The sequence below is a fragment of the Trichosurus vulpecula genome, chromosome 3 (assembly GCF_011100635.1).
Source record: "Trichosurus vulpecula isolate mTriVul1 chromosome 3, mTriVul1.pri, whole genome shotgun sequence".
NCBI classification, from domain to species: Eukaryota; Metazoa; Chordata; class Mammalia; order Diprotodontia; family Phalangeridae; genus Trichosurus; species Trichosurus vulpecula.
The window spans coordinates 4945452-4968388 of NC_050575.1; the positions used below are offsets into that span (position 1 = coordinate 4945452).

A 22937-nucleotide genomic window follows, 5' to 3' on the forward strand; every position below is an offset into this window, starting at 1 on the left:
AACATCACTGTCATGGGCAATAGGGAGCCACTGGAGTTTTTGTGAGTAGGAGAGTGACATAGATGGACCTTCATTGAAGGAAAATCACTTAGTAGCTCTGTAGATCACTTGAAAAAGAGAGACCAAATAGTCCAGGCAAGAGGTTATGAGTACCTGAACTAACATGGTGATAGTGAAAAGTGGATGGATACAAGAGATGTCTTGAAGGCAGAAACAAATTTTAGCAAATGATTAGATATGTGGGATGAAGGGTTAATGCCAAGGCTGCAAAGCTGGGATACTAGAAGGACAGGGAAGCCTTTGTCAAAAACAAAGGAAGTTCAAAAGAGGTGAGTTTTGAAGGAAACATAAGTAGTGCAATTTTGGACATGCTGAATGAGCTGTCTATGGGACACCCGGTTTGAAAGGTCCAATAGAAAGCTGGTGATAACAGGACTGAAACTCATAGGAGGAAATAGGGATCCATACATGAATCTGGAAATCACCTGCATAGTGACAATAATTAAACCTATGGAAGTGAATGAGGTCACCAACTGAAAGAATGTAGAGAGAAGATGACCCATGACAGAGCCTTGGGGTATAGCCAGTTACATGGTGTGATATGAGTGCGGAGCCAGCAAAACAGGCTGAGAAGGAGTGGTCAGGCAAGTAGGAGGAGAATCAGGAGAGAGTCCTGTAATGAAAACTCAGAGAAAAGAAAGTACCTGGGAAGTGATAAACAGTGTCAAATGTGGGGCAAATACTGCAGAAAAGTCAAGGATGAGGACTAAGAAAAGGAATGTCTAACTTTATAATTAAAGAGCTCATTGGGAATTTTGAAGAGAGCAGTTTCAGTTGAATGACAAAGCCAGAAAGCAGATGGCAAGTCCAAGAAGTAATAGAAAAGTGGAGGCAACGTGTGTGAATGGCTTTTTGTTAAAACATTTCTGAAGGGAGGACATAAACTTCATGTGGAAGGTGGCACTCAAACTGAATTTTTAATGCAACTGAGAATTTTAAGAGGCCAAGGGGAGGGAGGGAGAACATACTGGTCATGGAAAACAGCTTGTGCAAAGGTCAGAACATGAAAGATAGTGATAGTTAGGTTGTAAAAGGGAGGAAAGATTCAGGATGGTAGACTGAGGGAAGAGGAGGGTCCACTGAAGGTTTTTAGTGAGAGGGGAGGCTTGGGCTTGTTGATAGGAAGTAGGGAAGAAACCACTATCTAGGGAGAGATTGGAGATTAGATAAAAATGGTGATTATTGGAGCATTTTACCAGCGAAAACAGGAGAGTATGGGATCAAAGGTACATGTAGAAGGAGTGGCCTTGGCAAGTAAGAAGGTCTTCTCTTCATCAGAGGCTGCAGTAAAACAATGTTGTCAAGGGGTTTTGAGATGTAGGGAATGAGGAAAGAGGGAGCTCATGTAAATGGTCTTTATTTTCTTAGTATTTTGGAAGGCCTTCAGCAAAGAGGGCTCCAAGCTTCTTCATGGAATCCTGGTGTATTTTTCTAGAAGGTGAAAAATGGAGGTGGGAGTTGAGGAGTAAGTGGAATTGATATTCCGTGGTACCTGGCTCAGGAGTCTCCAGTCACTTACTCAGTGTTCACTCCCCTCCTGGGAGAATCCTACCCAAAACCCTTACTCACCTTACCCCGGTGCCTAGGAACAGAGTCCACAGAATCTATGAGAAACCCATGCTTTGGGATATTGTTGGAAAAAATCAATTTCTTCACTGGATCCAGCTCCTTGTTTTTTAGCTGCCACTTCCTGATGAGGCTGGAAGACACAAAGCAACCCAATAAATATCATGACATCGATGTGTATCTGATGATTCACACTTTCAGAGGGACTCACAAGACATATTCCTTCATTAGGGCTCATGCAACAACAAAAAGACAGACAAGGAACATATTTCACAAAAATCTTTGGAAAGCCATGACACAGTGCTGGGTAGCAAGCTCTCCCTAGACATTTCACATCTTTGATGACTCCTATAAACATCCTTGAAGCCAGTGGTACAATCCCATGACCCTTAAGGCATGCAACAAATGTTGATTGATGATGATGATGGAAGAGGTAAAGAGGAGAGTGCAACACATTTATATTGAGAGGTCATGGAAAAAACCTTTCTGTCCCTCTATGCTCCTACATCCTTTTTGTCCCTATATTTTGAATAGTGCAAAATATTCCTTTTAAGAGACACTCTTCCCCCATATTGAAAGCAGTAAGTAAAACATTTGAAAGCCAATGGTTGTCTTACAAACCATCGATTTTGATCACCATGACTTAGTCATTTGGGAAATACTCAGTCTCCACTTCTGGCTGTGGAGAAAACAACCAGACAGCCTTCAGAGCAGCTGTGGTGGAAAGAGGACTGGATTTGGAGTCAGAAGACCAGGGTTCAAATCCATGCTCTGGCACTTACTCAATATAAACTTAGGAGAGAGACAACCTCTCCGTCCCTCAGCTTCATCATCTGCAAAATGGGAATAATGGTACCTGAACTCCCACCACCTCTGTCTTTTCACACTTTTTTACATCTACTGCCTTCCAGGAGACCGGCCTCTTTGCTGTGCCTCACACACAAGGCTCCACTTCCCGACTCTGCATGTTCACTGGCTGTCCCTCGCACCTGGGATTCTCTTCCTCCTCACTTCTACCTTCTGGCTTCTCTGGCTTCCTTCAAATGTGAGCTAAGATCACACTTCATGTGAGAAGCCCTTCTTGATCTTCCTTAGTGCTCGTGTCTTCCCTCTGTGATCACCTCTAAATTTATCCTGTGTCTATCTCATATGTCATATAGTTGTTGGCATGTTGTCTCCCCCACTAAACCGTGAGCTTTTGGGGAACAGGGACACTTTGATCTTTTTTGTATCCCCAGTGCTTAGCTCAGTGCCTGGCAGATAGTAGGCATTTACTAAATGCTTGTTGATTATACTCTTCTCCGACAATTTAGTGTATCACTAAGCCTTAGAGGTGACCGTGGATTCTCAATAGTTCTACATTTGGACCATAAGCTTTGGTAGGTCCTAGCCAAATGGAAATACATTGAGGAGGGTGCGAGTGATACACCGCATCCATTGGAGGAGGGCGCTAGTGATACACCGCATCCGTTGGAGGAGGGTGCTAGTGATACACCATATCTGTTGCCTGGACCTGATGACCTAAGGTAGGAGAAGCCCAGAGGTCATAAATTTCTTCAGTAATAGCAAGTCATGAAAGAGGGGTTGAAATTTTTGATGGTGGAGGGATCATCCTCAGGTATCAATCATCATTAATGTCTATAGCCAGGAAAACAACAAAAACAAAGACTTCCATCTCTAGTACCATAAGTGAGAGAATGGAAAGCTTCTTCTCTGACAGCTTATGACAGCCTGACCTCCATATCTTCACAATGCGATACTTAGAAGGGACTTTATCCACCCGGCCCACCCCCTCACTTTACAGAGGGGGAAACTGAGAACTACAAAAGTGACTTGCCAAAGTTCCCACAGCAAGGCAGTAACAAAATGGGAATTAACATTTGGTTTCTTGGGGTCCAGCACAGCACTGTTAACTTTACATGGGACCAGAGGAGCAGTAGTCTTCTGGTAGAACTTAACTGCTAGCAGCGCAGGGCCAATGCACAGTCAGGTATTTGCTATATGTTTCAGAGGCTGTGATAAAGATGTATTTTTCATTAAGCAAATCTAATGTCTGAAAATCCAGATTTTCCAAAGTCCAAAAAGATATATTTGGCGATTATAGTTCATTATACCAAAAGAATTCTTTGCTTCAGCAAAGGATTCACAATACAATTTCTTTAAATAGCAAGCTCCTTTACTGTGTTAAAAGTACAATTTGATTTTGTAAAATTTAGGTGGACAAATAACATTTTAAGGATAGGAAAATTTCTCATAAAGTAAGACAAATGACAGATAGTCATATAATTTCATGAGAAAGCTGAAAAGGACCTTAGGGATCATCTATTCCAATGTTGTCATTTTACAAGAGAGGAAACTGAGGTCAAGAAACATGAAACTATTTGCCTAAGTTCACGAAAGTTTTAGATGGCAGAGTTGGGATTCAGACCTAGATCAAGGTTCTAGCCACTAAACCAGGGAAACTGAAATCATAGACATTGTGAAAATTATCTAAAAGACCATATTAAATAACCACTTTGACACCAGGCCATCAGCAAAAAGAAAGTATTCTCAATAACAAGTTTGTGGCACCAGAAGCCGTCTTCAGTCACTCCAAGGTAGATTGTGAAATGCAAGATTAACTTAACTGTCATTAAAAATAAATAAATAAATGGATGCATGGCTAAATAAATAAACAGATGAATGGGTAAATAAATAAATAAATAGCTATGGTCAGAATTCCTTTTGGAAAACAGGGCTCATTGCTGTAAGTATTTGGATATACTGAAAATTGCCATGTTCTGAAAGTATACATACTTACTATAGGGCTTTACAATAGGACACTGAATCAGAAAATATTAATTGGATGTACTCTGTAGAGTTTATGAACATTTTATTGGCATGGTATCCAGACTATCATATGTAGTTGGATGGGCAGCCCAGCGAACTATTCCATTAGTTTGCACATCTGGGAAGGCATTGCTAATGGACAGCAAAGTAGGTGGATCCAGATGTGAATCAGAGTAAGATAGTGGGGAGGATCTCATTTAGTGATCCCACCATGTTCCTTGCCACAAAATCCCACCCTTTAGTATCAATATTCTCCTATTGATACTGATTGGCAATTAATAATGAAATACCATGACCTTAAAGGGGAAATGTAGGGGACCAAATGGTGATAGAAAGATGTATGATAAGGGTACATAAGTAGGCTACAGCATATTATCAAAAAGGATCATATAAAACATCTACACTGGTAGAGGTTGTACTCACATTAATGAGATCAAGGATCCATTGAAGAAAATACTATATGCAAGACCCTGCAATAAGAGAATCAGAGCTCTAAGCAAATACAATGAATTTGTAACAAAAGTAGCCCTGGGCATCCTCATATGTGTGCCATTTACATATGTATGACACAGTTTTCAAAATGTTTCATATTATTTTTGCCATCACTTTTATGAGCTGGCATGACATAGGGGACTGAACACCAACAGCTTCATCTGTGTTTCTACATATTGGGTCACAAGCAATGTTTGAAAATGGAAAGAAAAGTCTTAGATATCTGTTTACCTCAACAATGTTTCCTGAAGCAACTTCAAAGCCTTCCAAGACTCTGTCAGTTCCTTCAGTTCCCCCTGGACAAGAGCTGCTCCCTCAAGAGATGATGTCTCCATTACCAGTTGGCCATGAGCTTCGATCAAATGCAACTGTACCTCCTTGTCGGGGAATTCAGCCACCAGCATCTGAAAGACGAGTGACTCAATGTCAAGATTTATAGTCTAAAATTAAGGTATCTTGCCAGTCATTCATTAGATTGGGCATGGGAAGTGAGGGTTGATCTAGAACCAAATAACCTCACTTCTTTAAGAGGATGAGTAATTTTAGCAGGGTATCTTTTCCATTGACTTAGGTTCTCTATTAAACATACACAGATGGAATCAACTGATTATATATGAGTGGTGAGGAAGAGTGAAGAGATGAGGATGATGCCAAGGTTATGAACATGAGTGACAAGAAGGATAGTGGTACCTTTAAGAGAAATAGGAATGTTTGGGAGAGAGGTGGGTTGGACAAAGTGGTGAGTTCTGAGTTAAGCTGGAGATGTTCAGAAGGCAGTTAGTGATGTATGAGAATGTACTTAAAGTCAGGAGGGAGATGAAGGATAGATACATGGATTTAGAATTATCTTCATTGAGATGATAAACTCGTGGAAATTTTCTGCAATAAAAACAGGACAGAGAAAAAAGAAGGCCAAGGACAGAGAAAAAAAGAAAGCCAAGGATGGAGCCCTGAGAGTACGTCCACACATATGGGACTGGATACGGATGGTGATCCAGCAAAAAGATGAGACCTGAGAAAAGGCCATCAGATTTAGCAGTTAAAAAATTGTTAGTAACCTTGGAGAGAGTAGTTTCCATAAGTAATGGGAGTAGTGAGATCAAGAGCCAGATCACAAAGAGCTGGGAAGTGACAAAATAGAATAAGTATAAATGACCTTTTATAGGAGTTTGACTATGAAAGGGAGAAGAGACATAGGATTATAGCTTGAGGGAATGTCAATGGGTCAAATAAAAAAATTTTTAAAAGTATGATGGAGATCTGAGTATGTCTGTATGTAGCAGGGAAAGAGCCAGAAAATAGGAAGAGGCTGAAGACTGGATAAAGGAAGAAGATATTTGAAAGGGCAAGTTCCTAGACAAGATGGGAAGGGATGGGGCCAAGGATATAAGTAGAGGGGTTGGAACAAAGAAGGGATACTTCTTCCTTCAAGAATGGAATAAAAAATACCTGAAGGGAACAATATAACATATAATATAAACATAATGGGAGCCAGATTATGTAGAATTTAAATCAGTTGTCAGTCAGTAAACAAATTGTGATTGAATATGATGGAATACTATTGTGTTACTAATGTGTTATTCTTATGCTATTATGTAAAAAAAACAATTAATGTGATGAATGTAGAGAAGAATGAGAAGATACAGACTGATGTAAAATGTAGTGAGGAGAATCAGGAAAATAACTTAGTGACTACAACAATAGAAATAAAAAGAAAAACAAGATAATACAAGCTAAGTGCAATAAAATTATAATGGCTAGAAGAGATAGAAATTCTCTCTCCTTCCCTTTCTTTGCAAAAGTCATGGCAAATGGAGTACTGCATATGTCAGACTTAGTTGATGTATCTGATGGTTCTGTGGAATTATTTTTTTCCTTTTTAAAAATTTTTTGTCATGAGGGATATTCTGGTTTGGGGAGTAGGGAATAACATAGAGAGGAGAATATGTTGGGAAATGTAGATGATATAAAAACAAAGCGTATCTGAGGACTAGGAAAGTTAAGGTACTTTCCCCAGGTCACACAGGTAGTGTGAGAAGAGGAATTTGAACCCAGGTCCTTTGGCTCCAGATTAAGAATTCTTTCTACTGAAAAATAAAATAAAATAAAAGCTTCTGGCATAAAAAATAAAGTAAAGATACCTCATTTCTCTTTTCTTCCTCTGTAAACAGCATTTAGTGAGAAGAACAGAAATTAATTCCCATTTTCCTAAATCTACGTCTTGTCTCTGTTATAAATTCTGGTTCAGTCGTTTTTCAGTCATGTCTGCTATAAACTTTGGCAATTCACTGAAGTTCTCTGAATTTCCTCATCTCTAAAATGGGCATGATAATTTAAGTAGAGACTCTCTCAAATAGGAGGTGTGAGGACCAAATGAGACATAGTAGATCAAAAACCCATTATAAACTCTGAAGTTCCAGAAGCAGGGAAGAGATTTTTATTCTTTGATACATGAGGCAATAGCCAGGCTTCACAAATGAGGATTGGACTCTAGAACCTGAAAGTCCTTTTTTTCCTACATTCTATGGTCCAATGATGTACTTTAGAACATCAAAGCTCACTGCTCAAGGCTAAAGATAAAAAGAACATAGATCAGTACGAACGTTTGCCAAGTCTTAACCATTCTTTGGCAGGGGTGGGGGTGGGGAGTGCTTGCTCATTTTAAATGAGTGTTTTTAATCTCCACTTGATCTCATCTGCCTTTTTAACCCTCAAAGCTCAATTAAAACGTGCTAGTCATTTGAGGACACCAGGGAACTGGGTTCTGAGCAACAAAGGAGATGGATGGTGCTGTAGAAAATGTTCAGAACATGGGATCTATATTCTAATCCTTGCTATATCACTAGCTCACTGTCTAACCCTGGACATCTCACTTCTCTTTCTGCACCAACATTTCCACATCTGCAAAATGAAGAGGGTGACTAGATTATTTTCCAGCTTCCTTCCAGCCCTATGAGTTCATAATGCTAAGATTCTATTGTTATAGATTTCTCTTCTACCGAAGAGATGAAAGAGGACGTGGAAAAGCAACAGAACACAAGCAACATGAACAAAGGGAATATTAACACCTTTGTGGTGGGTAAGGAGGGTGGGGAGACCACCACAGACTTTGAAGATAAAAGCAGGTGAAACATCTCTGGTACTGATGCTGTTAAGTTAGAAAAAATTGGGAGGTATTCCTTTGCCCCATTACAATATCCCTTTGCTGATTTTTTTTTTAAATGCAATTTATTTATTTAACATATTTGGTTTTCAGCATTGATTTTCACAACATTTTGAATTACAAATTTTCTCCCCATTTCTACCCTCCCCCCCACTCCAAGATGGCTTATATTCTGGTTGCCCTGTTCCCCAGTCAGCCCTCCCCTCTATCATCCCCCTTCCCTCTCATCCCCTTTTCCCTTCCTTTCTTGTAGGGCAAGATAAATTTCTACGCCCCATTGCCTGTGTATCTTATTTTTTAGTTGCATACAAAAACTTTTTTTGTTTTTGAACATCTGATTTTAAAACTTTGAGTTCCAAATTCTCTTCCCTCTTCCCTTCCCACCCACCCTCCCTAAGAAGTTGAGCAATTCAACCTAGGCCACACATGTATTATTATGTATAACCCTTCCACAATACTCATGTTGTGAAAGGCTGACTACATTTTGCTCCTTCCCAACCCATCCCGCTTTATTGAATTTTCTCCCTTGACCCTGTCCCCTTTCCAAAGTGTTTGTTTTGATTACCTCCACCCCCATCTGCCCTCCCCTCCATCATCCCCCCGCCTTTTATTTTTTTTTTATTTTTTTTTTATCTTCCTCCCTCTTCTTTCCTGTGGGGTAAGATACCCAACTGAGTATGTATGGTATTCCCCCTCAGGCCAAATCTGATGACAGCAAGGTTCACTCATTCCCCCCTCACCTGCCCTCTCCCCTCCTCCCATAGAACTGCTTCCTCTTGCCACCTTTATGCGAGATAATCCACCCCATTCTATCTCTCCCTATCTCCCTCTCTCAGTATGTTAGTCTCTCATCCCTTAATTTCATTTTATTTCTTTTAGATATCTTCCCTTCATCTTCAACTCACCCTGTGTCTGCTCTCTCTCTTTTACATATATATATATATATATATATAAACACATATATATATATACACATACATACATACATATACACAGATATATACATACATACACATTCACTTATATATATACATAAACATATATATACATACATATATATATCCATATATATATGGATATTCCCTTCAACTACCCTAATACTGAGGTCTCATGAATCATACACATCATCTTTCCATGTAGGAATGTAAACAAAACAGTTCAACTTTAGTAAGTCCCTTGCAATTTCCGTTTCTTGATTACCTTTTCATGCTTCTCTTGATTCTTGTGTTTGAAAGTCAAATTTTCTATTCAGTTCTGGTCTTTTCACTGAGAAAGCTTGAAAGTCCTCTATTTTATTGAAACTCCATATTTTGCCTTGGAACATGATACTCAGTTTTGCTGGGTAGGTGATTCTAGGTTTTAATCCTAGCTCCATTGACCTCCGGAATATCGCATTCCAAGCCCTTCGATCTCTTAATGTAGAAGCTGCCAGATCTTGGATTATTCTGATTGGGTTTCCACAATACTCAAATTGTTTCTTTCTGGCTGCTTGCAGTATTTTCTCCTTGATCTGGGAGCTCTGGAATTTGGCAACAATATTCCTAGGAGATTTCTTTTTGGGATCTATTTGAGGAGGTGATCGATGGATTCTTTCAATTTCTATTTTGCCCTGTGGCTCTAGAATATCAGGGCAGTTCTCCTTGATAATTTCCTGAAAGATGGTATCTAGGCTCTTTTTTTGATCATGGCTTTCAGGTAGTCCAATAATTTTTAAATTATCTCTCCTGGATCTATTTTCCAGGTCAGTGGTTTTTCCAAGGAGATATTTCACATTGTCTTCCATTTTTTCATTCCTCTGGTTCTGTTTTATAATATCCTGATTTCTCATAAAGTCACTAGCTTCCACTTGCTCCAATCTAATTTTTAAAGTAGTATTTTCTTCAGTGGTCTTTTGGACCTCCTTTTCCATTTGGCTAATTCTGCCTTTCAAGGCATTCTTCTCCTCATTGGCTTTTTGGACTTTTTTTTGCCATTTGAGTTAGTCTGTTTTTTAAGGTGTTGTTTTCTTCAGTGTATTTTTCAGTATTTTTTTGGGTCTCCTTTAGCAAGTCATTGACTTGTTTTTCATGGTTTTCTTGCATCCTTCTCATTTCTCTTCCCAATTTTTCCTCTACTTCTCTAACTTGCTTTTCCAAATCCTTTTTGAGTTCTTCTATGGCCTGGGGCCAGTTCATGTTTTTCTTGGAGGCTTTGGTTGTAGGCTCTATGACTTTGTTGTCTTCTTTAGGCTGTATGTTTTGGTCTTCTTTGTCCCCAAAGAAAGAATCCAAAGTCTGAGACTGAATCTGGGTGCGTTTTCGCTGCCTGGCCATATTCCCAACCAACTAACTTGACCCTTGAGTTTTTCAGTGGGGTATGACTGCTTGTAGACTAACGAGTTCTATGTTCTACATTTGGGGGGGAGGTGCCAGCTCTCTCAGAGCCACACTCCTCCTTCCCCAAGGACCCCCAGTCCAGACTGGGCTTAGATCTTCAGCAGGCTGTTGCACTCCTGCTCTGATCCGCCACTTAATTCCTCCCACCAGGTGGGCCTGGAGCCGGAAGTAACAACAGCTGTAGCTGCCCCCGGGGCTGGAAGCCGAACCTCGAACTCCTTCCACTCCCGCAGCTTTTCCCACTAACCTTCTCCGCAGTCTTTGGTGTTTGTGGGTCGAGGGGGTCTGGTAACTGCCGCAGCTCACATACTCAGGGCGCTAGGGCCCCCCTCCGCCCGGCTTCTGGTCTGGATCGTCCACGCTGCTCAGGCTGGGCTCTGCGCCACTCCGTTCCCAGCTCCCAGCTCCGTGTGGAATAGACCTCACCCAGAGACGATCCAGGCTGTCCTGGGCTGGAGCCCTGCTTCCCTCTGCTGTTCTGTGGGTTCTGCCGTTCTAGAATTGGTTCAGAGCCATTTTTTATAGGTTTTTGGAGGGACTCGGGTACGGAGCTCACTCTAGTCTGTGCTTACCAGCCGCCATCTTGGCTCCGCCCCCCCCCACTTTGCTGATTTTTAAAGAGATTCTTACTAGAATAGAAAACTCTTCCAAAACAGAAAATGTCTTCTGGATCTTCTCCCACTTTCATGAGAGTATTGGACCAGAAAAACTCTAAGGTTCTTTTGGTACTAATGTTCTATTTCTCTTTTTCCATCTTAAGGACTCTTTCAGCTCTAACATTCTGCGCTTGAAAATCTTTAGGTCCTTTCCTGCTGTAAGAGATTATGTTCTATATTCTAATATTACATGTTGTAAGATTCCTTCCAGGTCTAATACTCTAGGTTTAAATTTCCTTTCCAGCACTCATATTCTCTGAATCTATGGTCTCATGTTTAATGTTCTAACATTCTTTCCATTCTAACATTCTATGATTCCACCTTCTTTGAAGAGAAGCATATTGCTTTAGTTGGTCAGAAGACAAGCAACTTCACTTAGAAAGAGAAATTTGGGATGGTAATTTACATTGTGAACATAAATCAAAATTTAGTTCTACCCATCCACCTGTGAAATCCTAGGCCCAATCCTCAGTAGCTTCAACCATGGAAATATTTTATTAAAATCTAGTTCAAAATCCAAAGAAGTTATTAGAAAAGCTCACTGATGAACAGAAGTCGCTCCTACTTGATGCTCTACCTCGATCAAGAGTTAGCTCACTTGCAGCCAGAATTGTTTATTTCTTCAAAACTACATTTTACTCCTCTGTAGCTTTGCTTTTCAGTAAGCAAAACACCATTCTGCAATGGAAAGTAAAGTGGGACTTTTCGTTGTCTTTTGTTTTAGAGCACTTTTCAGCACTAAGGCAATTGAGTGTCTTTGAGTCTTGCCTTTGTTTCAATCATTGATTGAATTGGGAATCTTTGGTGACCTGCTTAAGTCACGGGAAGGCTTAGGTCACATGGGTTTTAGTTGCATGGTTGTGATGCCCTTTGACCCTGAAGAAGTGTATATATACTCTGAGGTTAGCATTTTGCTTGGGGCTCACTCACTGAAAGAGTGTTGTGGGTAGCCGTGAAGGAGCCACCCAGCTTTGAAAAACCCAGATGTTGGTACTTCTCTCTCTGGTAACTGTGTATATAATGTCTTGGTCAGACGGCTAGAGGCCTGTCTATTGATTTGTGTCATATTGCTCTGTTTGTATAATTTCTGCTTGTAATTTCTATTTGTGTTTTCTCTGAAGTTCAGGGTGCGGACTTTTTCTCCTGAACTAAGTGAATGATATATGTATGTTTAATTAAAGTAAGATTGTTGACATCTTAAAGTTGCTTTCCTTAGAAAAGCAGATGAAAGAACTTGTGCTAGCAGTCCTCCTGTGTGCTGTGTGTTATTGGTCTTACACAGCCACAGTAGCGGGCAAGTAGCATTGTTGTTACACATTCCTAAGGAGAAAGTCTACTTACCTCAATATCTTCTACCGATTGTCCATCCACCTTCCACTGGCCTTCATCCCCTTGGTAGGATTCCAACTTTTGTTTGGCCAACCCAATCCACTGCTGGAGCTCCGACAGTTTGTGGTTGAATGTCCAGTGCTCCCGAACATGCTGCTGGCTTTGTTCCATAGTTATCTACAACAGGATGCAACAATCTAGTATATTAGCACCAAGCTTGGACAAATAGCTAGTTTATGAATATAAATTAGTAATAAAGGGAACAGAAGGAATATATACTAGCTCGGCTTTCTAATTCACCCTGTGACTGAAGTAGCTAGGTGGCACAGGCCTGGAGTGAGGATGACCTGCCTTGAAATCCAGCCTCACATACTTAACCTCTGCCCACCTCAGCTTTCTCATCTATAAAACGGGGATGATAACAGTACCTAATATCTCTTTCCCAGAGTTGTTATAAGGATCGAATGAGCTAATGATATATGTAAAGTACTTAGCACAGTGCCTGACATAATAGGCAATTAATAAATACTTGTCTCTTCCCCTCCCTTTCCCTCTCCTCTCCCTTCACCTTCCCTTTCCTTCTCTTCCCTTTCTCTTTACTGCTGGCTTAGCTTCCAAATCTGTAAAAGGAGCAGGACTCCAGAAGAACCCTAAGTTCTCTTACAGATTTGATATTCTATGAAACTTTCCTGTTTACGGCATTACACTAAACCGATTTCTGGTTATTTTATGTCTCCTATAACCATAAAAAAATCAATTCAATTTAATGAGGACTTATTTAGTGTCAACTACATGAAAGGCACAAAGGCATCTGGTTACCTTTTCATGTGCCAGATAGAATTCCTTCAATCCCATCTCTGTCTACTGACATCTCTCCCTCAAGGCCCAATTCAGGTGCCCTCTTCTCTACGTATGTGTATAGTATGGGCCTTCCCTGGCATACAGCCTTCCTAAAATATCTCATAACATTTGTTTGGCCCTCTGCTTTGAACTTTGGCCCTCTCTTTGGTGTAAAAGTTATTTGTCATGTAAATATGCATGTGCTTATACGTATTTTTTCTTGTCTTTAGATCTCCTGTGGTACCAGGGCATTCCATATAGTAGATGCCTAATGAATGCTTGCTGAATTGAAGAGTTTAGGAAGTGCTCAATTGCACGTAGTATTTCTCAAATTTCTCACATTTCCAAATAACAATGATAAAATTTCTGTAGTACTTTGAGTCATAAAGCATTTTTCTTCACAATAATCCTGTGTCACGTTTTCTATATCATTCAACAAAAATCGATCCCATCTTTCTGAAGCATCTACTATGTGCCACCTGCTGCTAAATGAGAGGTATGGAAGAAACACTTCCTACCTGAAACTGATCTGGAAGCACGTGTTAAGTGCCTATTCTGTGGCCAGCACTGCACTAAGTACTGTAAGTTCTACAAGGGCTGGAATCATGTCTTTTCTTTCCTTTGTAGCTCTCCATGGAATCTAGGGCAATGAGCCTGTAACAGTTGGACTCAGCCAGTGAACCTGGAGTGACCAGTAATACCAAAGGCATGGATTCATGAGAGGCAGCACAAGGTTTAGCATCAGGAGATGTGGGTTCAAGTCTCAGTTCTGCCATACTAACTACGTGTCCTTAGAAGAAGAGACATTTTACTCCTGGAGCTTCAATTTCTTCATTCATAAAGTAGGGCTAATATAGTTTCACCAACTATCTTCACTGTTAATTTCCTCGCAGGAGAAAAGCACACTGCAAACTATAAAGTACTATAGAAATACGGGTTATAGTTACTTTATCAGTATTATTATTATTCAGTCTCAGCTTGGGTTAGTCAGGAGAGAACGTGTTGCATAATTTAGAGTCTGAAGGAACCCGAGGACGTAAGAATGTTGAAGCTACAGAAGGAATTTTAGAATTGAGAAAACACCTCTTCTGGTCTTTTGTTTCCTCACCATAAAATGGACTAGATGAAATGACTTGCCCAAAGACACACACTTTGTTCTACTTCATGATTTCAGCCCCGAATTCCAAGATGGGGCTAACCACAAGAAGAAATTAGTAAAAGAATGGGGATAATCACTAAAAATAATTCCACTACTGGTTTTTAAAATGTATTTTGAAGTTAAAAATTTCCAATTAAGAAGCATTTGCTTCCTTTCCTTCTTACTTCTCCCTCCACAATGAAAAAGAAAAAAAGTAAAGCAAAATTCTCTTAACAATATTCATAGTCAAGCAAAACAAATCCCCACATTGGCCATGTCCAAAAAAACCAAATGCCTCATGTGACACATCATCCATACCCTTTGTGTTGGGTAATGGGTAGCATCCTTCATCACTGGTTTGCCAAAACAATGCCAGATTTGAAGCCATAAGACCCAACTCTGTAACTTCTTAGCTATGTGACCTTGTGTTGAGAGCAGGGCTTGTCTTTTATTTTTCTTTATGTGTTCAGTACAGTGACTAGCACACAAATAGCCACTTAATAAATATTTACTGACTTATTTTACCTCTGTAAGCCTCAGTTTTCTCATCTGTAAAATCAGGATAATAACACTATCTCACAGGGTTATTATGAGGATTCGTTGAGATAATGCATGTGAAAGCATTTTGCAAAATATAAAGTGTGTGTAAGTTGCTATTTTATTGATGTTTGATAACTTACCTCCAAAGACCTCTTCAGGGTCTGATAATCAGATGAAAGTTGGCTGATTTGATGCTGGTGTCTGGGATTTGCCTGAACTAGGGGCTTCAGGTTTTCAATCTGAATTTCGAGCTCTTGCAAGCCTTCCTGGAGCCGCTACAATGGAAAGCGGGAGAGTCCATCTGTTTAGCAGAATCAACACCATCATGCGGAAGAAATTAGGGTAAGGATTGGAGTAGCTTATCTGAAGGGGGGACTTCCAAAGACAGTAATTCTTACTCTAAAGTATGAGAAATGTTCTATGTTTGGCATTCAGAACATGGAGGAAGTTTTGGGGGAAGGGGTCCAAAAATACCCAGAAATGCTAGAAAGGTGAGCCAGATATAATAAGATGAAACTGAATAGGGATAAAAGTCCAGTCTTGACTTTGGATTCAAAGACTCCTGTATAAATGTAGTGTGAGGGAGAAGAACTTGGGTATGAACAAGAGTCAAATGGGATGAGAAGGCATGGATGGGCTGTCATCTAAACTGCATTAAAGAAGCCCTCAAATCCTTTGAGAATTTTAATTCAAGCTCTTGACTCAAGACGTTAGGATCTCAGGTGGCATTAACATAAGCAGAGTGACTGTGACAAGGGAGGGTATAATTCTAGGTTACATTCTCCACCATGGTCAAACCAAACCTGCAGTACTATGCCCAGTTGTAGTTATCACATATTAGGAAAGATTGATAAACTGAAGTGTGTCCAGACCAGGATGATGAGAAGAAAGGAAGGAAATATTTGCAAATATTTTTATTTATATATATATTAATTTATTTATAAATATTTTTAAAGCACCTACTAGGCTCCAGGCACTGTTAAAACAATTTGCTAATATCTCATTTGATCCTTACAACCCTGGGAGGTAGAGACTGTTATCATCCCCATTTTATAGTTAAGGAAACTGAGTCAGACAGAGGTTAAGTGACTTGTTTAAAGTCACACAACTAGTAGGTATCTGAGGTGAGATTTGGACTCAGGTATCCTTGATACCAGACCCAGAGTTCTATCCATTGTGACACCCATCTTGCAATAGAAAATCAGCAAAAGGAATTGGAGAATGTTAGCCTGGAAAAGGAGAACATGACAGGAAGAGAACATTAAGTATTTGAAGGACTAGCATCAAGAAGAAGGATTAGATTTATTCTGTCCCTAGAGGGTGAGTGGAAGCTACAGGGAGGGAAATGTTGATTCAGGAAAACTGTCCAACAATGAAAGCCATCTAGAGGTAGGGTGGTCTGCCTCCTAAGATAAGGAGCTGTCCAATAGTAGAAATCTTCACTTTGAGACTGGATAATTACCAATGACCTTGGGGGAAGGTGTAAAGATGACTTGTGTTTAGGTATGATCCTCTAGATAGGTTGGAATATTCTACCTATAAAGTCCCTCCCAGATTTGGGAATCTAGAAACAAAGCTTCCTCAAAGAATAAGAGAGAGTTTGAAGGATAATTGAGTTTCAGGAAATATGCTTGATGTAAATATCTGTGGGGAAAAATCATATCTATAATGTCAAATAACTGAGAAAACCCACAAATACCTTATGTTCATTTTTTACATAGTGAATAACAACTTACTCTCTATGTAAAATCTACTTGTTTCTGAAATCGATACCAACAGCAATAACCTTAATTATGGTGCAGCCTTCACTCTTCAACCAGAAAATTCCTTCTAAATTAGAAATCACTGTGCTGGGCCTGTTCTGACATGTTCTTAATTTATTCTCTGTTTATTTAAAATAAAGGTCATGGACCTTCCTTATTAGGAGAGCTTAACATACTTAAAATGTATTTTTGTTATTGGGATTTTAAAAGCCCATAGAAATTATCCACTGGAAAAAAAAAAGAAGAAACAAACAGAAAATGAATTTTGTTGCTCATCTTAAAAGCATTTTTGTGATACTAAGAAAGGTGTTATGGACAAATGGGCAAGTTTTTGAGTGAGGAAAATCTGGGTTTCTTCTCTTACCTCTGACTCGTCATAGTTGTGTTAACCCTGAGAAAGTCACAACCCTTGAGTATTTCAGGTAATCCTCTTAAGGCTAAATTAGACAGTTGCTGATTTACATGGGTGGAGAGAATTTTCACCCCTGGAGTTCTCTCTCTATAAAACTAACGTTTTTATTCCCTAAAAAAGTTTTTTTTTTTTTAAGAACCTCAGTAGGGACAAAGAAGAAAAACTTAGGGGGAATGTGGTAGCTGTGTTCAAGTATTTGAAAGGCTGGTAAGTGGAAGGCAGATCAGACTTGTCTGATTGGCCTTAGAGGGCAGAAGTGGGAAAAATTGGTAGAAATTAAAAAGAGGAATTCATGTTCGATGTCAGGAAAAAACTTCTCAATAATCAAACTTTATCCCAAAACTGAATGGGCTACTTAGAGAGGGTGCATTCCCCATGCATTTGAGGTCTTCAAGCAAAGTCTGGATGACTGGAGATTCCTTTTGAGTATGGATTAGACTGGATCCCTACTGAGCTACTTTCAAAGTTGAAAAATTGTGTGACAACAGTCATCAGCTAAATAAAACCATTCAGTTGGACAATGAAGGGATGAACCCTGGTTTGGGTGGATGACCCGAAGCCTCTCCTTCAGAGCTAGCCTGTTGCTGGATCGTTGGCTAAGACGTATGCCTACATTATCCCACTTACCTGCAAACGCTGGAGTTGAGCCTGCTTACTAGGGAGGTCTTGTTGGAATGCCTTCTCTGCTTCTGCTCTGATGTGGAGATCTGCTAACCTCTTCTGCAGTGGTTCAAATGCAGTATCAAAGTCATTGTGCTGAGATATTGCACTCTAGAGAGACGGTGACACACACTATGAAAATCAAGCCATATCTTCATCTGGACTCTTTCGCAAGAGCCGTGTCATGTCCAATACAAATAACAAAGGGCATGACTTCCTCAAATATCTGAAGTATTGGCGTGGGGAAAAGGGTGTTCTGGGTGGTTCTCTTTTATGTATGATGCTTATTTCTGTACATATTAAGTTTCCATGTTAGTACAGGGTGTTCCTAAAGTCTGGACACACAGGCAAAAAATGCATATTTTCAAGAAATGAAATGAATGAAATTTTCAACATTTTATTTAATTGGAATATTAACAAAAAACATCTTCAATATGCTTTCCATCATTTGTGATGCAGAGGTTGATGCGCTTTGCAAGATTCACATGAACTAGATGCAGTAACTCCACATTGCCGTCAATTTTAGCACATTCACTCTTTATGTGTTCAACGCATCTGTGATTTTCACTGAGTACACCTTCTCCTTTAGCATACTCCAGAAAAAGAAGTCAAGGGGGCTAAGGTCTGTTAATATTCCAGATATTTCAAAATATGCATTTTTGCCTGTGTGTCCAGACTTTAGGGACACCCTGTATATAAGCTCCTTGAGGGCAGCGACTCTATTTTCCCCCTTTAATCTCTGTATCCCCAGTGTCTAGCACAGTGCCTTGCACCTAGTAGGTACCTAGTGAGAGAAGCAGATTTAGCTCACAAATAAAGTTGGCAAACAATAGAATGGACTGCTGCTGTCACTGGAAGCTCACAATAACAACCAGTCATTAAGCATTTATTAAGCACCCACTATGTGCTAGGCACTGTGCTAATCGTCAGTAATGCAAAGAAAGGCAAAAGATAGGCCTTGCTCTCAAGGAAGTCACAGTGTAATGTGAGAGACAACAAGCAAACAAACGTACAACTATTGTGTAAGATAAAGTGAAAATAATCAGCTGAGAGAAGTCACTAGAATTACGAGGAACTGGGAAATGCTTCCTGTAGCAGGTGAGATTTCAGCTGGAGCTTGAAGGAAGGCAGGAGGCAGAGAGGAGGGAGAGTATTGTAAGTAAAATTATTTCAGGTTAAAAGGACTTTAGAGAAATAATAGAGATGAAGCCGGTCAGAGATACTTAAGAAAGCATGTTCTTGCAGGAGGGAGTTGGAGTAAATGACTAAGTTTCTATCTAATTCTGAGGTTCTCTGATTTCTTGGCTCACTGTATCCTTGAATTTACACTGTGGCCAAGGAATTGATCGCTGGACTGGAACTGAGTCCTTAGTGGGAGGTGATACTCACTTGCAATTTGCTGTTTCTTTGCAAGAGATTATTATGCAGGAGGTCTCTCTCCCTGATAGTGTTGTCCACCTCTTCCAGGAAAGACTGTGCCCTTTCCTCACCAAAGATGCTGATCAGCAAATCCTTCTTCAGTTTTAACATGATCAATTGTTCCTTCAGGCGTGAGCTTTCAGCCAATGCTGCCTAAAGAACAAATCTCTGATTAACCATTACAGAATTTAAAGGCACAAATTTTTTTTTTTGAAAAAGAAATCCATTCACAATTATTTGGGTCACTGAGGAACCAGTTAGTGTAAGTTTCCAGAAGCACAGAGATCCCACACAGAAGCTGAAGCCTGGGGTAGTAAGAGGAAGTTGAATACACATGGCTTCCAAAAAGCCCTCAATATTATTTTGATATGATTTTTCACACCAGATTTTTACACCGAGCATACTTCTTGGAGGTCAGTTGTTACCCAAGCTGCTTTCTCTTTTTTCTGGAATGTATTGGTTTTTTTTTTTTCTCCTAGATGTAACAGAATCCTTTAAAGAAGCACCATCCTAATGGGATTCTGACTTCAAGTCTGGGTCATCAGCATAAGACTTCTCATTGGTGGAGAGGAGGCATCTCTACCCTGTGCCTAAATGGAGGAGCTCTCCCCCTGGGAGTGAGGTAGCTCAGCTCACCTAAGAGAAAGGAAGACACCAGCCTCACCCAAGGGGAAATTCCCTGAAGTCTCTAGGGAGAAAACCTAGAAGTCAGGGATATGTTGAGGCACTGGATCTCTACTTTATAGGTGTCAAACACCTATGGGCCTTATGTTCCCAAGTGTAGCCCAAAGCAGATTAAAATTTGGAAGCATGTAACACAATAATTAAAAACGTGATAGGACATAGACAATGCTAAGGTGGTTTTTAAATGAATATGCAGAGATATGCTGTTTGAGTTTGACGTCACTGCTCTACTGTCTGCTTCTTCCCAAAGTCTTTTTCCTCTTTCTTTTTCACGTTTCTCTCTGAAGGGTATCTGGAACTACATGTGTCACATCTCAAAGCAAGAAGGAAGAGGAATGTCTTTCTTTGCCCAACCTTCTGAGTCAATGTTGGAGGGGCCCGCACTCCCACCCCTAGGCATGTTGCATGGGGTCCTTGTTCTTTCACCAGTGAGGAGGGTCTTATACAAATGATGGAAAGGTTATTCTATTTTGATCAAAAGCGTAGCTGGAATTTACATAGCACTTTTAAAGTTTGCAAAGAACTGTGGGAATTATTACATATGAGTCTCATAAAACAACCCTGGAAGGTAGGTCCTATAGGTACTAGACAATATTTTGCAATTGAATCAAATTAACCTTCCATCATGTCCTCACATATGATACATTTCCTCTCTCAGTGACTTTGTATCAGTCATCCTCCATGCCTGAAAAGCACTCCCTCCTCACTTCTGCCTCAAGAAAATCCTTTCTTCTTTTAAGATACCTGATCTCACCTCATAACCCCTTGTACTCTCCCCCTCAAACTATCCAAGATTTAACTATGTATGTATTCTTTTTGTGTTTATTCATTTATACATACATACATATATATATGTGTGTGTGTGTGTGTGCGTATGTGTGTGTGTGTGTGTGTGTGTGTGTGTGTATATATATATATATATATATATATGTATGTATATGTATATGTCTCCCGCATTAGAATGTAAACTTCTCGAAAATTCTTTGTAGTTGTATCCTCAGTGCCTGGCACATTCTAAATAAATAATTGCTTAATTATTTGCCTAATAAATTGCTTGTTAATTAACAGTTCAAAGTCTGACAGGTAGTGAGTGGCAAGGTCAGGACTCAAATATTTGTAAAGTATTTAGCACAGTGTCTGGCATGTAGTGGGAACTATATAAATGCTTACTCCTTTCTCCTTTTCACCCCACTTCCTGTTTCTGTAAAAAAAAAAGTTTTCAAAAGGGAGGGAGAGAGAAGGAATAAAAACAGTCTCATTTGATATTCACAACAATCCTGCGAGGGTGGTACTGTTATTTCCATCTTACAGTTGAAGAAACTGAGGCAAACAGGTTAAGTGACTTGCTCAGGGTCACACAAGCTAGGAAATATCTGAGGACAGATTTGACTTGGGTTTTCTTGACTCCAGGTCCAGTGCTATATTCACTACAACACTTGGTTGCTTCTAAGACTTCGTCTGTATGGTTAATCCTTCCCCCAATGCAGAGAGCAACCCCAACTAACTGTGGTACAAATAATTTAGTGACATCCCAAATGTATCTTGGTTGCTCCTTGTGGAACAGATATACAGTCTATATCCCCAGTTCCAAGCACAGTTCCTGACAAAGAATAGAAGCTTAATGATTGTTGACTGCTTGTTTTGGTCGGTATTCAAAGCCTTCCCAGATGGACAGAACTATCCAGGGTTCACAGTTTATTGGTGTAGCTAGTGACCCAAGGTCACCTGTACATTGTGGTCAGATATCAGAGGAGTAGTTGTAGACTATGGCTTTGGAGATGGAGGAATTTAGTGTAGTCAAGGAATGTTTCGTGGAGGAGGTGGAACTTGGGATGGGAATTGAGTCTTTCCTGGGCACAGTTCTCCTTTCTCTCACATTTCTAGTCATGTACCCACTTCGCATTTCTCTTATTTACGGTTACCTACATATCATATTCCCTTTCTAGACTGAAAGGTGCATGAGGCCAGGGACTTAGCTCAGCTAAGTTTAGTTGGTTAGTTAGCATCTCCTCCAGCACTGAGCAAAGTGTATATACTCTTGTTCAGGAGGTGCTAAATAAAACCGTGGAATTGAAGAGTTAGCACTTAATAAACACATTCTAATGTGGCTGTACTGACAACATACGACCTAACTGTTGAAACTGGAACTCACATTGTAGCTTAGGGGAAAGCAATGACATATAAAAGTTTGTCTCTCTATTAGGTAGCTAAGTGGAAAAATGGGTGGGGTGCTGGGACTGGAGTCAGGAAGAACTGAGTTCAAATGTAGCCTTAGACATTTACTAGCTTGCGTGACCTTGGGCAAGTCACTTAACCTCTGTCTGCTTCCTCAGCTGTAAACAGGGATAACAGCACTTACCTCCCAGGGTCACTGAAAAGATCAAATGAGACAATATTTGTGAAAAGCACTTAGCATGGTGCTTGGCCCACAGTAGGCACTTACTGAATACATTTTTCCCTTGTCCTCCCCTTTCCACTCCTTCTCCCTTATTGCCCCCCCCTTAGGTGTAATCCTCCAATGGGGCTAGCTCGACCTTTGGGTTCTCATTCTATGAATCCTTTGGCCCTCTTAGATCTACAAGCTTGTCTTCAGCAAGGAATTAATGCATTCAGTTGTGGTCTGAAGGTTGGCTTTAGAACATGTATTTACCCCAAGGGTGAAGGTGTATCCAATTAGCAAATCATGTGCAAACATAAATAAAACATGATTATTCTCTTTACTTGAAATCTGGATCAATGAAAGTTGTTTTCTTTGAAGATTTAGTCATCTTTTCAAGGTAGCACTTTAAAGACAGCATCTCTTTAGATTTGATGGAAAACAAGCATATCCCTACAGAATGCCAGAGCTTGGAGGGAACTTAGAATTACAGAATATTAGAGCTGGAAGAGATTTTAAAGATTATCCTCATCATCATAAAAAATGCATATTTATAAAGTAGGTTGAAATTTGCAAAGCGCTTTATCTACATTATATCTTATTTGAGCCTCAAAAAGATCCTGTGAAGTGGCAC

General features: G+C 39.9%; 1 protein-coding gene across 2 annotated transcripts in view; it reads right to left on the reverse strand.

Annotated features, from left to right (window-relative positions):
* The window catches only part of SYNE3 (spectrin repeat containing nuclear envelope family member 3), a 182492-nt gene that overhangs the window by 39635 nt on the left and 119920 nt on the right, over window positions 1–22937 (reverse strand). For both annotated transcript variants that reach the window (XM_036749666.1, XM_036749668.1), the window contains 6 exons: window positions 19213–19395; window positions 17791–17934; window positions 15129–15263; window positions 12483–12647; window positions 5179–5351; window positions 1630–1759 (listed from right to left, as the gene is read on the reverse strand). In XM_036749666.1, the coding sequence (XP_036605561.1) occupies window positions 1630–1759; window positions 5179–5351; window positions 12483–12647; window positions 15129–15263; window positions 17791–17934; window positions 19213–19395 (930 nt within the window). The remainder of the gene's footprint in view (window positions 1–1629; window positions 1760–5178; window positions 5352–12482; window positions 12648–15128; window positions 15264–17790; window positions 17935–19212; window positions 19396–22937) is intronic.